At 38.8% G+C, this 20,204-nt stretch overlaps 1 protein-coding gene across 1 annotated transcript; it reads left to right on the top strand.

The window, feature by feature from the left end:
• The first annotated feature begins 328 nt into the window (after positions 1-328).
• On the top strand, positions 329-17,593 carry LOC149910179 (dynein axonemal heavy chain 7-like). The gene is made up of 13 exons (XM_090109121.1): positions 329-460; positions 620-686; positions 834-1,771; positions 2,186-2,338; positions 3,418-3,547; positions 4,243-4,484; positions 8,427-8,583; positions 10,901-11,067; positions 12,935-13,172; positions 13,790-13,941; positions 14,582-14,719; positions 15,085-15,228; positions 17,094-17,593. The coding sequence occupies exons 1-13, from the start codon at positions 329-331 to the stop codon at positions 17,298-17,300; spliced, it is 2,865 nt and encodes a 954-aa protein (XP_089965247.1). The 3' UTR covers positions 17,301-17,593.
• Positions 17,594-20,204: the final 2,611 nt, after the last annotated feature.

Raw genomic sequence — 20,204 nt, 5'->3', positions numbered from 1 at the left:
CCGATGACAACTTTTGGGTGGTGTTTTCGCAATCTATTAAGATTACTGTGAAACTTAATCTTATTAGCTGAACAAAGTTAGCTGGCAAGTTTTATCCTTTTCTCTTTTTTAAAGCTATGAAAATAGCTTTTATTCTTACGATACTTTTCTGATAAAGGCATAGTTTTATCAAACCTGTTGCAAACTTAGCAAATTATGAGAATGTTGTCTATCTATCTCTCAATGGTAGAACAATTGTATTAAATTTTCTTAAGCGTCAGTTTATAAACATTATCTTCAAACTCCAGTACAAAACATGCCATTTAATTCACGATACAGTTTGAACGAAATGGACGACTTCCATGGAATCCTGGACCACTTTTTGGCGAACATTCCCGCGTGGGAGGCTTACTGTGACACGCCTGATCCGCACAACCAGCCGCTACCAGAGCCCTGGAACAAGAAGCTGGGCATGTTTCAGGTCAGCAGGAGGGACTGACTTACTGACTGACTAAATTAAACTGGCATTTCAGGTCTGAACAATGCTTATGTATTGCTTAGAACGTAATCTGAGTATACCGCATTTGTAATTTAACGTAATTGAATGATACTTTGGATATTAAATGACTATTAATTATAGAAAATGATGGTCCTGCGATGCATGCGTTTTGACATGATGGTGCCGGCTGTGCAAAACTTTGCGGAAGGTAAATTACCTTGCTTGTTCTTTCTATTAAACTTGGCATCTAAAATCTTTCGAAGTGGTTGTTTTGATTATTTCTATATTAAGTCTTATAAAGACTGTCTATTTTATCTTCGATACGTATATTTAACGTAAAATAAATGTCATATAGCACAAATGGGGCGGCAGTTCGTGGAGCCGCCGCTGTTCGACCTGGCGTCGTCGTACGCGGACTCGCACTGCTGCATCCCGCTGCTGTTCGTGCTCACGCCCGGCTCCGACCCCATGGGCACGCTGCTCAAGTTCGCTGACGATCAGGTGCATACACCACCATATACATACACACACACGTCGTCGTACGCGGACTCGCACTGCTGCATCCCGCTGCTGTTCGTGCTCACGCCCGGCTCCGACCCCATGGGCACGCTGCTCAAGTTCGCTGACGATCAGGTGCATACACCACCATATACATACACACACACGTCGTCGTACGCGGACTCGCACTGCTGCATCCCGCTGCTGTTCGTGCTCACGCCCGGCTCCGACCCCATGGGCACGCTGCTCAAGTTCGCTGACGATCAGGTGCATACACCACCATATACATACACACACACGTCGTCGTACGCGGACTCGCACTGCTGCATCCCGCTGCTGTTCGTGCTCACGCCCGGCTCCGACCCCATGGGCACGCTGCTCAAGTTCGCTGACGATCAGGTGCATACACCACCATATACATACACACACACGTCGTCGTACGCGGACTCGCACTGCTGCATCCCGCTGCTGTTCGTGCTCACGCCCGGCTCCGACCCCATGGGCACGCTGCTCAAGTTCGCTGACGATCAGGTGCATACACCACCATATACATACACACACACGTCGTCGTACGCGGACTCGCACTGCTGCATCCCGCTGCTGTTCGTGCTCACGCCCGGCTCCGACCCCATGGGCACGCTGCTCAAGTTCGCTGACGATCAGGTGCATACACCACCATATACATACACACACACGTCGTCGTACGCGGACTCGCACTGCTGCATCCCGCTGCTGTTCGTGCTCACGCCCGGCTCCGACCCCATGGGCACGCTGCTCAAGTTCGCTGACGATCAGGTGCATACACTATACCGCACACACTATAGTACCATATTGTACACAACACCACGCACACATACAGACACAATCGTAGTAAAAGTACCGTAATATGTATAGGGTCTTTCATTAAGCACGGGCCGATTGAGTGACATGTATCAAAAGTATATTTTATTCTGTCAATAATATCAAATTATCATGCCAAGTATAGGTACTCAAAAACAGTGGTAGAACTTGAGAGCATTGTTAAACATCTCAAAATCCTGCTCAAGTCTTCTCCAACTCATACTTATTACTTATACTTATTATTTATACTTATTACTTATACTTATTACTTATACTTATTACTTATACGGTATCAGGGTTTCAAATTAAAACTTCCACAAACCCCGGTCAAGTCTTTTCTTCTACTCATTACTGTACACATGGTGGTAGGGCTTCGGTTCGTCCCGTCTGTTCTCCCTGTCCCTGGGCCAGGGGCAGGGCCCGATCGCGGTGAAGCTGATCGACGAGGGCGTGCGCAGCGGCACGTGGGTCGTGCTGCAGAACTGCCACCTCGCCAAGAGCTGGATGCCGATGTTGGAGAAGGTGGGTTTGAGTTGATTATAATAATTGTAAATGGAAACCAATTTCAAATCTACCTGAAAAATGAATTTTATTAAAATGTTATTAATTTAACAATTTACTGACACAGAAAAATTTAATAAAAATAGCTTATAATATCCTTCTATAATTTATTAAAATTATTTTTGTGTGTTTGTGTTTGTTTTGACGTCAGTATTAAATTAAAAGTTTAGATCATTGTTGTACATTTTCTCATATTTTCTTGCTGTAATGAGAGCTTTTAAAATGCAAGATTAAAGTGTAAATATTCTAGGAATAATAAATAAATAAATATATAAATGATGACGCTGCTTTATTCCAGTAGGTACATAACTTTTATTTTGTTTTGTGAAAAACATCAAGGCTTTACATAACACAATTTGTGCAATCTTTATTAATTACTACTTCGTTTTTAATTTATTTATTCCATTTTGATGTTTTAAACAGACTGAAAAACTGAGTAATTTACACGCAGCAGACACCAATCATTTTTCTAACTCGATCCCGTCGGCGTACAATGTACATGAAATATTACGAAAAAGTTTCGCCGAAAATTTTGTATCAATTTTAAACTAGTATTTTTTATTTTATGTTCCTTTTAAAATTTTATAAAATTCGCAGCTCTATAACCGGGCGGATAGATAGGTATTATCTGTGGGTATTATGCATAACGTATTTCGTAACTAATACGATATTTGTTTTATGATAGAGTATAATCTGTAATATTTTCGATAGCATCGCTTATTCTTTGTCCAATTTGTCTATAACAAGTATCATTATAATATTTCTATCTGAAAAAACGAACGGATTGATGAGAATATATTTGTTGCTCTTTCTCGCAAAAACTATTGAACGGATTTGACTGAAATATGGTTTCCAGCTAGATTTGCTCTTACAATTTATCGGTAACTGTTTATCTAGGTGAAGTTTTAAAATCTATAAATCCAAGATTAAAAAGTAGAAAAGAACTGAGTTCTTCCGTATGAAATTATTTATTATTTCTGCTAATTTTATAATCCCAAATATACCTAATTTAAAGGCTAGAAAAATTGATGTTCGTACAGATTTGTGAAGGATTGACACCAGACTCGACACATCCCGACTTTAGGTTGTGGCTCACCTCATATCCCGCAGATCATTTCCCTGTCTATGTGTTACAAAATGGAGTCAAAATGACGAATGAACCTCCACAAGGTAAGAAAGACGTAAAGAAGTATATCCTAAAATAGTTCTTGATAGTTGTGTTTATGAGAAAATGTTTTGAAAAATAATTACTTTCTAAAAATTATGCCCAATCATCATTAAGTTAACGATAAGCTATATTATGTAGAATTCATATTTGTCCAGCAAATATCAAAAGCATGAGGCATAGACGGTTAAATCATACCACAATATTTGTACCGAAACCTAGTATCTAATCTGTGACCGAAACTCTTCAAAAACAGCTAGACTGACATCTCTTTTAATTTTTGTCCATCTACAATTGTCTGCGAAACGGACGTAAGCTATTATTTATATCTAGCTATTTCGCTCAAAGGTAGAAAACGCTCATAGAGCGAAAAAATTGCTCACGATGCGTTGTGGTCACAGTAAAAGAGCCACAACGTAAAATTCATGTTGTGACTAACAAAAGCGATGTGGCGTTGAAAGATGCCATGACCCGTTCTGAAAAAGTTACAGTTTTGTTTTCGACACTTTAAAATAATTTTTTCAAGTAGATTCTAAAAGTCTGTCCATCGTGTTACCATTTTACTGTGACCATAACGCGTTTTAAGCTATTTCATCTCAATGAACGTTTTCGGTCTTTGATCGCAAAAGCTATGTTGCTGTTAAGGATATTCTGGCAGAACTATTTCGGGTTGACTAGTTACATATATCGACGTCGCTAGGCCTCCGCGCGAACATAGCGCGCTCGTACCAGAGCGACCCGATCAACGACCCCGAGTGGTTCGAGGGCAACAAGCAGCCGGAGACGTTCAAGAAGCTGCTGTTCGCGCTGTGCTTCTTCCACGCGGTGGTGCAGGAGCGGCGGCAGTTCGGCCCGCTCGGCTGGAACATCCGCTACGAGTTCAACGAGACCGACCTGCGCATCAGCGTCACGCAGCTCTACATGTTCCTCAACGAGTACGACGTGAGTGTGCTGCTCTTGCTTCACATTTCACTTCCACGCGGTGGTGCAGGAGCGGCGGCAGTTCGGCCCGCTCGGCTGGAACATCCGCTACGAGTTCAACGAGACCGACCTGCGCATCAGCGTCACGCAGCTCTACATGTTCCTCAACGAGTACGACGTGAGTGTGCTGCTCTTGCTTCACATTTCACTTCCACGCGGTGGTGCAGGAGCGGCGGCAGTTCGGCCCGCTCGGCTGGAACATCCGCTACGAGTTCAACGAGACCGACCTGCGCATCAGCGTCACGCAGCTCTACATGTTCCTCAACGAGTACGACGTGAGTGTGCTGCTCTTGCTTCACATTTCACTTCCACGCGGTGGTGCAGGAGCGGCGGCAGTTCGGCCCGCTCGGCTGGAACATCCGCTACGAGTTCAACGAGACCGACCTGCGCATCAGCGTCACGCAGCTCTACATGTTCCTCAACGAGTACGACGTGAGTGTGCTGCTCTTGCTTCACATTTCACTTCCACGCGGTGGTGCAGGAGCGGCGGCAGTTCGGCCCGCTCGGCTGGAACATCCGCTACGAGTTCAACGAGACCGACCTGCGCATCAGCGTCACGCAGCTCTACATGTTCCTCAACGAGTACGACGTGAGTGTGCTGCTCTTGCTTCACATTTCACTTCCACGCGGTGGTGCAGGAGCGGCGGCAGTTCGGCCCGCTCGGCTGGAACATCCGCTACGAGTTCAACGAGACCGACCTGCGCATCAGCGTCACGCAGCTCTACATGTTCCTCAACGAGTACGACGTGAGTGTGCTGCTCTTGCTTCACATTTCACTAACCTTCATAACCCGCATAGTTCCCGTTCCCGTGGGATTTCCGAGATAAAACCTATCCCATGTGTTTATCCTAGTTACCCTCTATATGTGTGCTAAATTTCATTGTAATCGGTTCAGTAGTATTAACGTGATAGAGTAACTAACATACGCACACATCCATCCTCACAAACTTTAGACTAACAAATATACACATACACATCCATCCTCACAAACTTTCGCATTTATAATATTAGTAGGATAAGTATAGGTATATTAAGAAGAGCTGGAACGTCAACACATTTACACATTGCACATGTTAGGCCGGGAGATACTGACACAAAATTTCGGGTCATTTGTAACAGGATGGCTGTCTAGAGGGGTCTTAGTACGCAATGACAAAAAGAAAAATGATGGTCAGAACGCTGGTACCGGCGGACTAGTCGCGTGGGCGTTAGTCACACTCGTCGGATAAATAGCGAAAGTCCAACGATTTGTAACACAAAAATTTTAGAATTTACCGATAGCCCTTAAAAAAGATGTAGGCGGTAGTGTCATGCCATACTTTTACGATGTGACTTACAGTCCGCCATACCGACGTGAATGCGTTGATTTAAAAAAAACAATTCAACCATTTGTACCGGGCTCACTTTTGCACAGGTAACCATCGTCGTGCAGCCATTTACTAAAATCGCCATGCCATACTTTTCGGACGATTCCAAATGGTCGCCATACCGCGGAAAATCTGCAAATTTTTGAATTTTTTTTTCTCGCCAAACGATTTGTACCACCCTACATTTTTTTTCAACAACTCCTGAATAAATAGAAGTGTGATAATGCCATACCTGTGGGAGGTGGCGAATGTGTATAAGATTTTTTTCTTATTGTAAGATTTTATTCGTAGTTTGAACGATTTGTAGCAGTATGGCACTATATTTTTCCCTCTATTAAAAGTATGGCAAATATAATAATGGTCACGTTACATCATATACTTTCCAAAAATGCCGTACTGGTACAAATCGCCAATTCTTTTCATTTTTTTTTACGTTTTGGCTTAAGTCTTACAATCATCCGCCCCATGTTTGCAATCTGCGATATTTTTTTCTAGGTAGAATTGTATACAAACAAACAGAATATAATGATCCCATACTGTAAAAAAATATTTTACGTATTGTACAGTCGTATTTTTGAAACGTGACGAATAAATTAATTTTCAAGTATGGCAGCACTTTTTCCCCCTACTAGAAGTATGGCAAATATAATAATGGTCACATTTTATCAAATACTCTCGAAAAATCCAAATGCAATACTGGTACAAATTGTTTGGCGAAAAAAATTTTTTTTTTGCAGATTTTCGGCCGTATGGTGGCCATTTGGAATCGTCCGAAAAGTATGGCATGGCGATTTTCGTAAATGTCTGCACGATGATGATTACCTGTGCAAAAGATAGCCTGGTACAAATGTTTGAATTGTTTTTTTTTTTAATCAACGCATCGCGTCGGTATGGGGGGCTGTAAGTTACACCGGAAAAGTATGGCATGACACTACCGCCTACATCTTTTTTATGGGCTATCGGTGAATTCTAAAATTTTTGTGTTACAAATCGTTTGACTTTCGCTATTTATCCGACGAGTTCGACTAACGCCCACGCGACTAGTCCACCGGTACCAGCTATCTGAGTTCTGACCATCATTTTTCTTTTAGTCATTGCGTAATAAGACCTCTGTAGAACCGCCATTCTGTTACAAATGACCCGAAATTTTGTGTCAGTATCTCCCGGCCTATGTATGTGTCATATTTTGCAATTGTTTATAAATACAGGGTGATGTAATTGGTGTAGTACGAATATCTAAAAATCTATGAAGAATTTTGTGATACAGTAAATGGAAGAATTATAGACTATTTTACAGTATTTAATAAAATCATTTAATTTTTTGTTCATTTTCATTAGAAAATATGTCAATTTTTCTCACTAAGGTGGAAATTTGGATGATAAGGATCTTGTTAGAAAAATATAAATTTTGACTTAAATCGGCATTTTTTTTTCAAAAATCAAAATACTAATTAATCAGAGTTATCACATTATTAAAAAAACGCCCGTTATTTAAATCATTATCAAAACAACCATCCGTGTGTTGGGAGTAAGCGCACGTGTTATTTGTATTGTTTTTATGACCTGAAATTTAATTATTATTTGATAATTGAATGATTACTAATACTTTTATCCAATTGATTATTATAAGAATAAATAATTAACTTCATCAATTGATTTACTTTTAAATTATAATTTTACAGGTAAATTATGAGAGCTTTCATAAGTATGTAATTATATTTGCATATATTTATCTACAACGCACCCATTTTACAATTCAAGTCTAAAATGAAACTAGAGTCGCATTTATTTTTGAACATACTGTAAGTGAAATTGCATAAGTGTGAGTACTGTGAACATGCCAGCTTTCCTTAATTGACCGATAGGATAGGATTGCCTGCAAGAGATTACTTGTTTGTAATAAGGCCACCTTCTGTGTTGTATGTCCTAGCTTAAGTTATTGTACCTACTATTGTTATGTTGACAGCACAATAAAGTGTTTAAAATAAAATAAAATAAAAATTTCAATCTATACTAAAGCCCTTAGCCGCTACAAGTTCAGAATTAAATTCAGGTTTGGTGGTATCCAGATCAACTTGTTGTACAATGCAGTGTCTTGTTGGTTGGAATGTTTGGCATAGCTTTATGAAAAAGGCTTTCTCAGTTTAGCAAACGAGTTCAGAACTAAGTTCAGGTTTGGTAGTATCCAGATCGACATGTTCCAAAATGTTTCCTGTTGGTTGGAATGGTTGGCATAGCTTTACGAAAAGGGCTTTGTCAATTTAGCATGAATGATTAATCTGAAAGAAGAAGTTACACCTCTTAGGGCTGATTTTTCAATCATTGGTTAAAACTTATTCGTCGAATAATGTATATAAAACTACCATTTTAAAAACGTATTCTAATTGCCCGTATTTGACAGTTTACGTGACATTTTAATATTATCGTGTAATACTTTATTGGACGTATAAGTTTTATCCAAGCATTGAAAAATCGGCCTTTAACTGACAATTCTCAAATAATTATTAATAATTATAATATAAAATTTATCGGTAAGGACGTGCAATTCGTCGCCCTACGCTATCTGACGGGCGAGTGCAACTACGGCGGGCGCGTGACGGACGACTGGGACCGGCGCTGTCTCAACACTATACTGTACAAGTTTTATAACCCACGTGCTATTGAGGAGGACAAGTATCCTCTGGATCCCACTGGTTAGTAACTCTCTTAATAATCATGTATGTTTTTCAACCGACTTCAAAAATAGGAAGAGCTTCTCAGTTCGACAAATTTTGCTGATTCTCTTTTTGACGTGACAACGTCTTATAATTCGATAAAGCCGGCTGTACGCACGAAAAAACATGACTCATGCGGCGTTACCTCGCTCTGACTCATCTGAGGCGTTCCATGTAAGGCTTAAAGTGCGAGCGAGAGCGACAAAGAAGCACAATCGGACGTTGTCACGTTCAACTATCGTCAGTAAACCGACTTTACAGACAACCAATTTTTTTATAATTATTTGAAATCTAGTGCTTCTCGGCTTATCCCATTACATTTTTGTAAATCTTTGACTATTTGAAGGCGATATAGCTTACTGTTTAAAAAAAATACTTTTGCTTGTTCTTATATTATTATGTTTCTAAAATACTCATGTCAGTAATAGTATTAGTGGAGCGCCGTAAGGTTTATACCTCGGAATCCAGGGCCAGTCAATGAATCTTAATATAAACCTTGAAAATATGTTTTTAATAGTATATAGAAAAATGTTAAAAAAAAATTTTTTCGCGCTCTCAATTTTTTAATAATTATTATAAACAATTATTATTTTTTTGGAGTTTTCATTGATTTATATTAGTCAAAAGTCATATTTAAAAAAAAAAAACTATTACAAACTTGAAAACTTGATCTTGGATCTTTAGGGACTGCAGATATACCGATGAAGGTCGGGTTGGAGAATAGAGGGGATAACAGCAGCTGTTCGGTATTGTTCATGGCGGGCTCTCACAGGAGCTGTTGTTTTCGTTCCAAAATATATTTATTTCAGATTTTTGTTTATTAAAAATTAATGTTTATATTATTGTGCAGTGAGTGTGATAAAAGTTAATTACTGAACATTACTGAGTTTTAAAAACTTTGAAAATAGTGGCATAAATTGTAAGTATTTGTTTTTCATTTATATTACATGCTTTTGAAAACTGTTATGAATATTTTGTAATAAATCGATGTTAAAAGTTAGAATATTGTAATAGTAGAATTTAATAATATAAATCATTAATTATGTAAAAGTTAGTTATTAATATTAGATACTAATATTTGTTGTTGCAGCCACGTGTCGCAATGGGTGAACCATCCAGTATTGATAGTAGATACAAGCAATGATTGCCTCATTTGTGATAAAATCGGATCTAGTTCTGAATTAAGGTCTGAACTAGGAGATATTATAAAAGTCACTAGAGGCATATCATCATTAAAAGCTGCATCTGCGGAAAGAGGGGATGGACTTTCTCAGTATATTAATACTCGCGACTTTGTCTACGTGCATTCGGTATGCAGACAAAAATATATTAATAAAGGATGCATTAATTCTTATTTAAAAAAAAGAACACCACATCTGCATGCTCTCCACCTAAAAAAAAGCTTTGAACAGCTACTTCAATTGATTTTGATTGGAAAACTAGGTGCTTCTTTTGTGAAAAAGAAGCGGATGAAATGAAGGAAAGAAGGAAGTCCAAGTCGTCAAGACAACAAATCAGCTACGTCACTAGTACTGATTTCAAGAAAAGTATTGTAAGTTTGATATGTGAAGACAAAAGTGAATATTGTCGCAATATTCATAAAAGAATTGTAGGCGTGTTAGATTTAGTAGCTCAGGGAGCTAAATATCACGCGGATTGTTACATGTGTTTAAAAACAACGCTAAAACAGACCCAGAGGGAGAAAAAAATTCATCTTATTTACACCGCAAACAATGACGCAACGACCAGCTCCAGAATCTTTATTAAAAATTATTTTTTGCTCGTGCAAAACAGGATGTGGAGCATCTTGTGGGTGCAGGAAAAGTGGATTAAACTGCACTGCAGCTTGCTTAGAAGGCAATGGTGACAGCTGCACTAATCCTTCACCTACAATCTATATCAACGAGATCGACGACGACGACAATAATGTACAATGATGTAACAATGTGTATAGTTAATGATAAATTTTTTTTTGTAACTTATTTTTACGATAATCTAATAAATTAACATTGAAGTTACTCTGCACATATAATTTATTACAAATAAAATTAAATTTTTCACTATAAACACTTTTTCCCCCTTCCGCCTCTCATTTTTCAGTAAATTGTTGTTAAAAATTGTTGTAAATCGAGATCGGTCAATTTTTTTTTTTTAACTTTTTTATTTGAGGTTTTAATAATGCAGTCTCATACTTGATATACAGATTCATTGCCTGGCCCTGGGTTCCGAGGTTTGACCATTTTTATGCCTTACGGCACTCTACTATATGTGTATTTTATGAAACATATTTCACTAGGCATATACCACATCCCAACACTACGCGAGCACGCGGACTTCATCGCGTTCGCGCGGTCACTGCCGGTCGCCACGCCGCCGTCCGTGTTCGGCTTCCACTCGAACGCCGACATCACCAAGCACTTCCGTGAAGCTGAGGAACTGCTCGGTACCGCTGTGCTCACACAGGTGGGTGGAAACTCACACGCACACTCATACATGTGTAAATTCATGCATGCAAACAAACAAACACACACAACATGCGCAAATACGTGAGCGCACACACTCACATAATACGCGCGTGTGTTACACGCACGCAGATATACAGACACACCGCAGAGAAACAAACACGCCACTTGCTCACAAAGACACACGCACTCACACATAAACACACACACAAACACGCACAGATAGATGCGCGTGTATTTTTTGTATACTTTTTCTGTATTCTACTTCAATGTTCAATTTAGTGATGTATTAGATATTTTGTAATGAGATCATTATTTTTTATTTTTATGCAGGTATCTTTATAAATTGTGGTGTTTCTAAATAATGTGTTTTTTCCCATTTTCAACTGTAAAAATTTTGCTTGTGAAAATGTCGTTTTCAGTAAGACAGCAATCATATTAATTTTTCATGATTGTTTAAAATAATATTTGTTGGTAGATAATACTTAATAACATTCAATAACATTCTTCATTGAGTGTCTAATTTATCACGCTTCAAATATATTATCCACTTAAATAATTCAAATAGAACGTAAATTACAGTAGCTGTAGCCTGTATAGGAAGAAATAATGTTAAGAATGTAGAGTGATGTAGATTGTAATTTAATTTAGTTTCCTATACTTGGTATTGTAATTGTTTGACTGTGTATTCTGTTCCATTTGCCAATGCCGTCGGCGAACAAGGATCGTACGGTAAGTTGAGCTCGAGACTAATTTCATTACAATTTCTTTACTTTGAACAACTCATAACATATTTTTTATGCTCAAAGGATCTCCTCAAAGAATACTTGGTGAGTTTAAATGTTATTTCTGCGGAACGATTACACGCTCTGTAAATACGGCTCCTTTATTTTGCAGCTTTTTGTTTTGCAACTATTTTTAATTTTATTGCTTCTATAATGTTTTTGGACAAGCTTAGTAATAATATAAAGAAAAATTATCACAATTATTAGCTAATTATTCTCGATCGTATTCATATGTTTTGTTCCTGTTTCTCATTTTACACAAATATCTTACAAATCCTACAGAGTGGTGTTCTACTAAGGTTTTTTTTATTTTATCAATATTGTGTATTTCTAATAATATTTCAGTTCTATCGAGCCTACATCTTGAACTATAATTGACCTACCACAAAATAAAAGTACCTAACAAATGCAAAGTTAATTTTCCAAGTCACACTCTTCTTAAAAAATAAAAATACATATTGAAATAAAAGAAATTTTCAGTTATCAATAGATGATTCTTTTACAGATTTTATTATTTCAAACGTAAATCATGTTTTTGTGTATTGAGAAGAAATAAATCATTTATTTAGCGTAGTCTAAGCGACCCGCCTTGCGGCGGTACAAATGAGCACCGACGGACAGCCGGCGGCTACTACATTATTCGGTTATTACGTTTATTAATTACACAATATTTTGTTTTAAAAACCCGCATTCTGTTCCGATCGTACACATTTGTTCATAAATTGCATGATTATCAAAATTTGTGTGCGTTGCTTTCATAGCTTTGCATTTAAACATAATAAAATCAAAAGTAGCTTTCCGCCGGCAGATTCGCTCACTTTGTCTAAAACCTAATAAATTATACACCTTCCTGGAGAATAACTATCTTAAAAAAAACGCATCAAAATCCGTTGAATAGTCGGTACTAAAGATTGAAACACACAGACACATATAGACGGCGGAAAGCGACTTTGTATTATACTGTGTAGTGGTGTGCCACGCTTGCTTCTTTTCCTGCCTACTTCGAACAACCTAACATCAGGTGGCCCACCTGCCCCTTTGCTTGGTCTGTCATAAAAAAAACCTAACTTCTCCATACAATAGGACACTATGGCAGCGGGCGGAGCGGGAGCTACTCCTGAGCAACAAGCAATGGCCATAGCAGAAGATGTGCTAGCCCGCTTACCGGCACAGATACTAACTGGCCCGTCCCATGAGGGTGATATTAAACCCGCGGATATGACGCCCATGTCGATAGTGGTGATACAAGAAGCGGCGAGGTATGAGAGACTAGTGAACGTGGTGAGGAGCAGCTCCAGGGCTGTGATTGGAGCTGTGCAAGGTCTGTTATTTGGTCCAGTTCATAGGATTTAACGTTGAATTTGATATTTAGTTTTTGAAGTTTTCAAATACTTAATTTAAAGAATAGAATAGTCACTCCGGAATGGCAAAAGACGTGGGTTCGAATCCCACCTCGTGATCGAAGTTTTTCTTTTCTTAAAAAAAAAATTATGATTTTACGTAGATACTTATTATTTTTTTTATGTTAATTTCTCTAGCTCTATAGAATATAATATATTGCCATCAGTTTCACTCGATGTAGGAAAATTTTACCTAAAAATGTTTTATTTCGTATACTCATTCCAATTATGGTAATTTGAGCAATATTCAAGACGATATAACCCCAGCTTACGTAGGCGTGTATTAGCCGCTATTTTTGGCTTCAAAGATTCGACTCTGTCAATTATATGGGGATCAAGTCAGTAACACACATTATATTGAATCTTTTGCTATTGTAAATAATACAAGCCCACAAATATTAAAGGTCGGTTTCACCAATTCCCGGTCTTCGATATTCTATGCGAAACTTTTTTTTGTGTTCATAAAATATTTAGCATTTTAACTGACAAATATACAGCTAACCAGGAGCTGTGAAACCATAAATAAGTATATTCCTAGGTGTGAGCGTCCTAAACGATATAACAGAAGAAGTGCTAACGAGCATGGTGCGCGGTCGCATACCGGCGCTGTGGGCCGGCAAGAGCTACCCCTCGCTCAAACCGCTGGCCGCGTATTTTGACGATCTGCTGGCTAGGCTGCAGTTCTTGCAAGTTAGTGTTTGGTGTATTTAATGGTAGTGGGAAGTAGGGTTAAATTGTTTTCGTTTTTATTTCTTACAAAATTATAAAGAAAAATCGTTTTGGTAACTTAAAAAATCATATTGTGTGAAAACTTAGAGATCGTAGTGATTTTTTAAGTTTGGTTTAACTGAACACAAATTAGTGTTAGAAATGCGAAAGTATAATTTAACTCAATGAAACTGTAACGAAAGAACTTCCTTTATTTCTTCAGAAAAAAACCTGTACGCAACTACTACGGTACATACCACTGTGTATTATACGAATATTTCTCCGAATAAAGCGCGTCACACACGGTGAAGATACTATAATATTTTATGTTACCCGAAACACTGACACAAAATTTCGGGTCATTTGTAACAGGATGGCGGTTCTACAGGGGTCTTAGTACGCAATGACAAAAAGAAAAATTATGGTCAGAACGCTGATACCGGGATACCTTAAGATACTGTAATATTTTATATTAGAGAATCTTAACATAAAATATTATAGTATCTTCACCGTGTGTGACGCGCTTTAAACTATCATACTGTACCTTACTGTACCCATTGTGGTAGTTATTCAGTACTTAACCCATTTGATCGGTACAATACTGTATACTTCTATCTCGTAGCACTGGCACCAGCACGGGCCGCCAGTCGTGTTCTGGCTGTCGGGTTTCTACTTCCCGCAGGCGTTCCTCACCGCCGCGCAGCAGAGCTACGCGCGCAAGTACCGCATACCCATCGACCAGCTCGCCTTCCACTATGAGGTACATTATTTTGACTAGAGATGCTGTGTCAATTTTTAGGGAAAAATTGTATAGTTTGATATGTTTTTTTTTATGTAAGGTGCCCAAAAAAGAATGTGCACAAATTATATTATGTTCTACACAAGCTATTTTTCTATTAAATGAGCATATTCTGTACCTATTTCTCATCTCCTAAGTAAAAATTGTGTGTGTAAATATACGAAGTGCTGAAGTTTACTTGCGCAACTGACAAAATTAAATGACTTCACAAACTTGCTACAAGTTGCACGCGTTTTGCTAGTGCTAAGAAGAACTTTTTAGCAAACACAAAACATTTTAGCCAAATTATTGCAACTACCCGCATCTTCCAAATCCCCAATCTGTAGGTCCAACGCACATTCACGCTGGAGGAGCCGCCGGAGGAGGGCGTGTACATCCGCGGGCTGTTCATGGAGGGCGCGCGGTGGAACATGGACGACTACTGCGTGGACGAGTCGCACCCCACCGTGCTTTATGATGAGTTCCCGCCGGTATGCGACTGTTATTTTAAGAAATAGATTTCCGTATAAATTTTAGCTAAAAGTATATTTCAGAATCTTGTAGATCTTTTCAGATTTTGAGAAATATCTATAAATTCAAATAAATATGCCCCTTTTTTTAAAATGGGATAATTTTTAAATATTTTTTTGTTGTTACCCATAATTGAAAATCAGACGATCATTTCCTTAATTTCGTATAAAAAATTATTTTGCCCCAATATTTACAGTGACTGGTGAAACACGCTGGGCAGGAATCGTGTGCCTAGCGTAAAAATTTTGTGCCAGTCACCCTGTATATTGTATACGTAAGGCCATTCTTCCATTGCGATACGCACAGGCGATTCAAGTATCCTGCAAGTCTCGGAGACTAGTCGCCGCGGAATATCTCACATACATTGTACCGGTAGCGTAGTGTGCGAGCCTACATACAAATGTATGTGAGATACTCCGCGGCGACTAGTCTCCGAGACTTGCAGTGTGCGTCCACACTGAATGCGCGGTGGCGGCGGCCTAGGCGGGCGCGACGAGCGGGCGCTCGCGGTGGCCACACCGACGCGCGAGCTCAAGTAGCGGTTCGACGTTTTTCGGGTGTTGCAAACTTTGGACGATTTGCTATTTTTACTGGACAGTCCGATTTTGAGATGAGATCATTATAGAAGTTGTACACGAAATAAATAAAACAGAGGAATAACGAGTGAATCTTATATGAAGAATTGAGAATATACCCTACAAAATTACTGTGGTGTATATAAGTGTTTTAGATTGAATCGCACTTATAAATAAAGAAGTTTCACTTCAACAATTAAGTATTTACGCTATTTTACGAAAAACAATAAAGGATATAATATAAGAAGTCGAGCGACAAGACCGAACTGGTTTGATACCCCCGCCGTCCGCGCATTGGGTCGCTTGCTGACTAGGCCCGTAGTGTGGCCAGAACGCGCGGATAGGAGAGTTTGAAAACTACGCGCGCTGGCTCGCTCATTACCGTCGCACTAGGCTTCCGCCAAAGTCATTTCAATGTGGACGCAAAGGCGCGTTTCATACGTTTGATATTTCGCGCCCGCCGTCGCAACCACATGAGTAGAAAGACGGAACAGAGACTAAGCTTCAAACAACCGCGCGAATCGATTGCACTACTACAAGTACGCGGGGCATGTGTGTGTGACCGCAGGCCGCTTGTCACGTACGCAGCGATTCTGGAAAAAACCGGTTTGCGCTTGCACAGGCTGAGGACAGTCTCAGGGTTGATACGACGCACGTTGTTTGTTTTATTAGTTGCAACTTGCAAGTTTTAATATTTTAATATAAAACGTAATATTGTATTGTTAAAAATGATTGTTTATTGTACTGTGTGTATGAATAATACTAGAAAAACTAAAAATATATCATATTTCATTTATCCCAAGGAGTACAATAGGTGAGTAAATATTTTGATTATTACTTTTTCAAGTAAGTACCTACTTGCGTTTATTTCATTAGGTCCTTTTTCAATAAGAAGAGAATTGTACACGGTGTGTTTTTACCTTTCATTATTATTACAAGTTTAGCATTTGTAAGTATGTATGTATGTATTGTAAGTGTGTACATACCTACCTACTACAACCCAACCCACCCAGGTTGGGTTGTAGTAGGTAGTTTTGTTTAATTTGTCTTAACCTATTGTGACAACCCTACCAAAATAGGTAACAATTTTGCACGTTCTTAAGAAGCTTAGACTCTGTTCCGTCTTTCTACTCATGTGGTCGCAACCGCGCTAGGCTCGCAGTGTGGACTTGCACGCAGGATACTTGAACCGCCTGTGCGTATCGTAATGGGAGAATGGCCTAAGTAACATGTACATTGGTGGCGTCCAGGTGTGGCTGATCCCGTTAAAGCGGGAGGACATCCCGCAAGCGGTGTTCTACAACTGCCCGCTGTACAAGACGGGCGACCGGCGCGGCGTGCTGTCCACCACGGGCCACTCCACCAACTACATACTGTTCATGCGCCTGCCCACTGCCCACCCGCCCGATCATTGGATCATGCGCGGCGTGGCGTTACTCACGCAGCTGCCCTTCTAGTTTTATTGATACACAATTTATTTTAATTATTGCATAGCTTTTATCTCAGACTGAGCGCGGTGACAGATTGTAAAAATTCCGTAACGAAAAAACCTAACACCCACTTCAACCGGCACAGCGGTGCGATGCTTTGCAATAGCTTTACCGCGGCAGTCTTCGAGTGCCACACGTATTTTTATTTTATCTTATTTATTTAATCTTCATCTTCATAGGTACTTTGACATACACTTGAAATGAGTCAACATTAAACAAATTACAATAATTAAATTATAGGTACCTAAAAATTTAACATCTTAATAGAGATGCAAATTGCAATTATACATGTTTTTATGGTCCATTTGTAGGAAGACATTGTACAATTATTTCACACATACAGATTACACATTTTTATGGTGCATTTGTAGTAAAACAGAAAAAAATTGACGATATCATTCATTTTGAATCGAACAAGGTCCACACACAACGAGCAGAAAAAAATAGTCGACACTAAGAGGCTCGGCCGCTTAGTCATTTGTCACTTGGCACACGCACTCTCTGCTTCTCGGCCGAGTCAGGTTCACACAGAGCGAGCTGCCTCGCGAACACTGGCTCGCAGCAATTGTGCTGCGAGGCTGCTCGCTGTGTGAACACGCCTATTTACAAAATAAGCATAGGGTAAATAAGGTAAATAAGGGTGGCATATTATTAGATTTAAAAAATTCTTGTTTTTTTTTTTCATTTAAATAATTTATTAATTAGTTATTTAAAATAATCGTGACTGTTATGTATAAATACTAATTTTACATCTAGTTTTGTTCTTGTATTGTTAATTAATTATGTTTTAATGAAATAAATGACTGTTTAGAAAATAATGATTTTTATTTTTTTTCCCATAACTTCCCCTGAACTTTCAACAGCAAGAATTTAATATAGGTAACGAATTCCATAATTAGTACCTAATCATGTAGAGATAGATATACTTAGCGTTATCGATAAATTGAATCAGAGAAACAGGTGTTTTCACAATATAAGTACCGTATGCCAACATGAAATTTGTTAAACAAAGCAAGAGGAAGTCCTCTCTTGTAATCTATCGAAGCTTTTTTCTTAATAGAAAACAATGTTGTTGAGTGCTTAATGCTACTTAATACCTACGCAGCTTTTGTCATACCGCGCTACAATGTATTCAAAATTTAGTTGAGGTACCGAAGCCAACCCAAAGTTATCTACGAATTAATGACGTGGAAGGTTTCTCATAGGGGTCAATGTCATTGCAATTTTATATTCGACTGAGGGAGCCCGTGGCCATGTCGGCCATTACGGACGCGGTGACTCGGAGTTTAAGCGTATTACGTTGCCCTGTCATTTAGCATGAAAAACCTCGCATCCCAGATACGGCATGTATTAAATAAGCGAGTGGGGGTGAAGGGACGTTATTCTAGGGCTGACGAGTTTGAATTCAACAACGATTTAAACCTAAATGAATGCACTCATATAATATTTCACGAATTTCCTTTTATAATTATAATATACAACATCTCAATCTTTGTATTGTTGCCATAACAAAAGCAGCTCTTATTTTGAGCACAACTTTGCTAGGACGAATGTGGGCGTGAATAATAAAATCTTCATTCATTTTGTAAATAGCTTTTCTCATCCATGTAATCGAACAAAGAAACTGAATGGTCCAAACAAATTTAAGAATAATATGTTGTTTGCAGGTATTTACTTCTTATATTTCCTTTACTGAATTTGACGTGTCTGTTACAATATTATGGCTTTGTTCTGACATTTAATTTTCGTCACAGAGTAGCCCTAGCGCAGGGGGAATACGGGAGGCACTCGGTCTGGCTCGGCGTCGCCCCGGCAACGTGAGATATTGATCTGTGCGCACGTCCCGCCCCCCGCGCCGCCCCCGCGCAGCTTCCCTGCCCCCCCTCTCGCCCCCCTCCACCCCACCCGCGCCCTTGATTCTGCACGACCGCCGCCCTCTCACCCCATACAAATATGTACTTATTACACTTCACACTACATACTCTCGCAATCCAATGAAGAAATTTCACTTGTGCTTTTAAAATCACGTAAAACGAACCCCCTAGTCCCTACTTTATACTTCCTAAACATAGTTGCGCCAGACTGAGTTTCATGAATTGCTTTATAAGTTCAAATAATTTATGCTGCGTAGGAGACAAAGCGCGCCCTACTTCTGTTTTACGTGTAGGTGTGATCTACCTACGTCAAAATGTACACGTTATGCAGTATTGTAAAATCAAACCTTAGCATAAAGGAGTGTAAATATTATGTTCTAAGCTTACATTTTGCTCATTAATATAATAAAAAAAAATTCATTAAAAGTCGCACAAAGAAAATCATAATAATACTTACCTATACCAATCTACACTGGCTATGAACGAAGCCCAAATGTGTGAAAAGAAGTGACTAGGGAGATAAATTATTTTCCCAGAAGAATCTAGAAATGAGAGAGAGAAACACTCGGCGTATCTATTGGAAGGAGGTATAATGTAGTGGAAAATTTTGGGTATGAGGTAACCCCAGACAAAGGTATAATCTCAGTTACCTACGTATCACTCTGAGTAGCTATTACTCTAGCAGCGTAGCGATATGTAACTACGATTTTTAAAGACATTGTAATCCAAACGTAAACACCTCTGTATGTATGAATACATCTTAAAATATTTTTAAAACGTTAGAGTCAATTTTCTTATATAAATTATTAAGTTTGAAATAAAAAATTGAAAAAAGTATCCCTCGCCGCTAATTTTAAAGAACTGAAAGTACATTAGAAAGAGGTCACTCATTATTTTATTATATTGATAAATTAATTAGAGAAGTTTGTCAAGGAGATTGGACGTAGTTCGAAATTTTGGTACATATGGTTAATCGCTTTAATCGTTTCCTTAAAAT

The sequence above is a fragment of the Colias eurytheme genome, chromosome 2, assembly GCF_061535395.1.
Source record: "Colias eurytheme isolate Ceu_HAF_F1 chromosome 2, ilColEury1 Martin Lab GWU primary, whole genome shotgun sequence".
Classification (NCBI taxonomy): Eukaryota; Metazoa; Arthropoda; class Insecta; order Lepidoptera; family Pieridae; genus Colias; species Colias eurytheme.
Note: the sequence above shows the minus strand (reverse complement) of the source record. Positions and strands in the feature narration are given on the sequence as shown.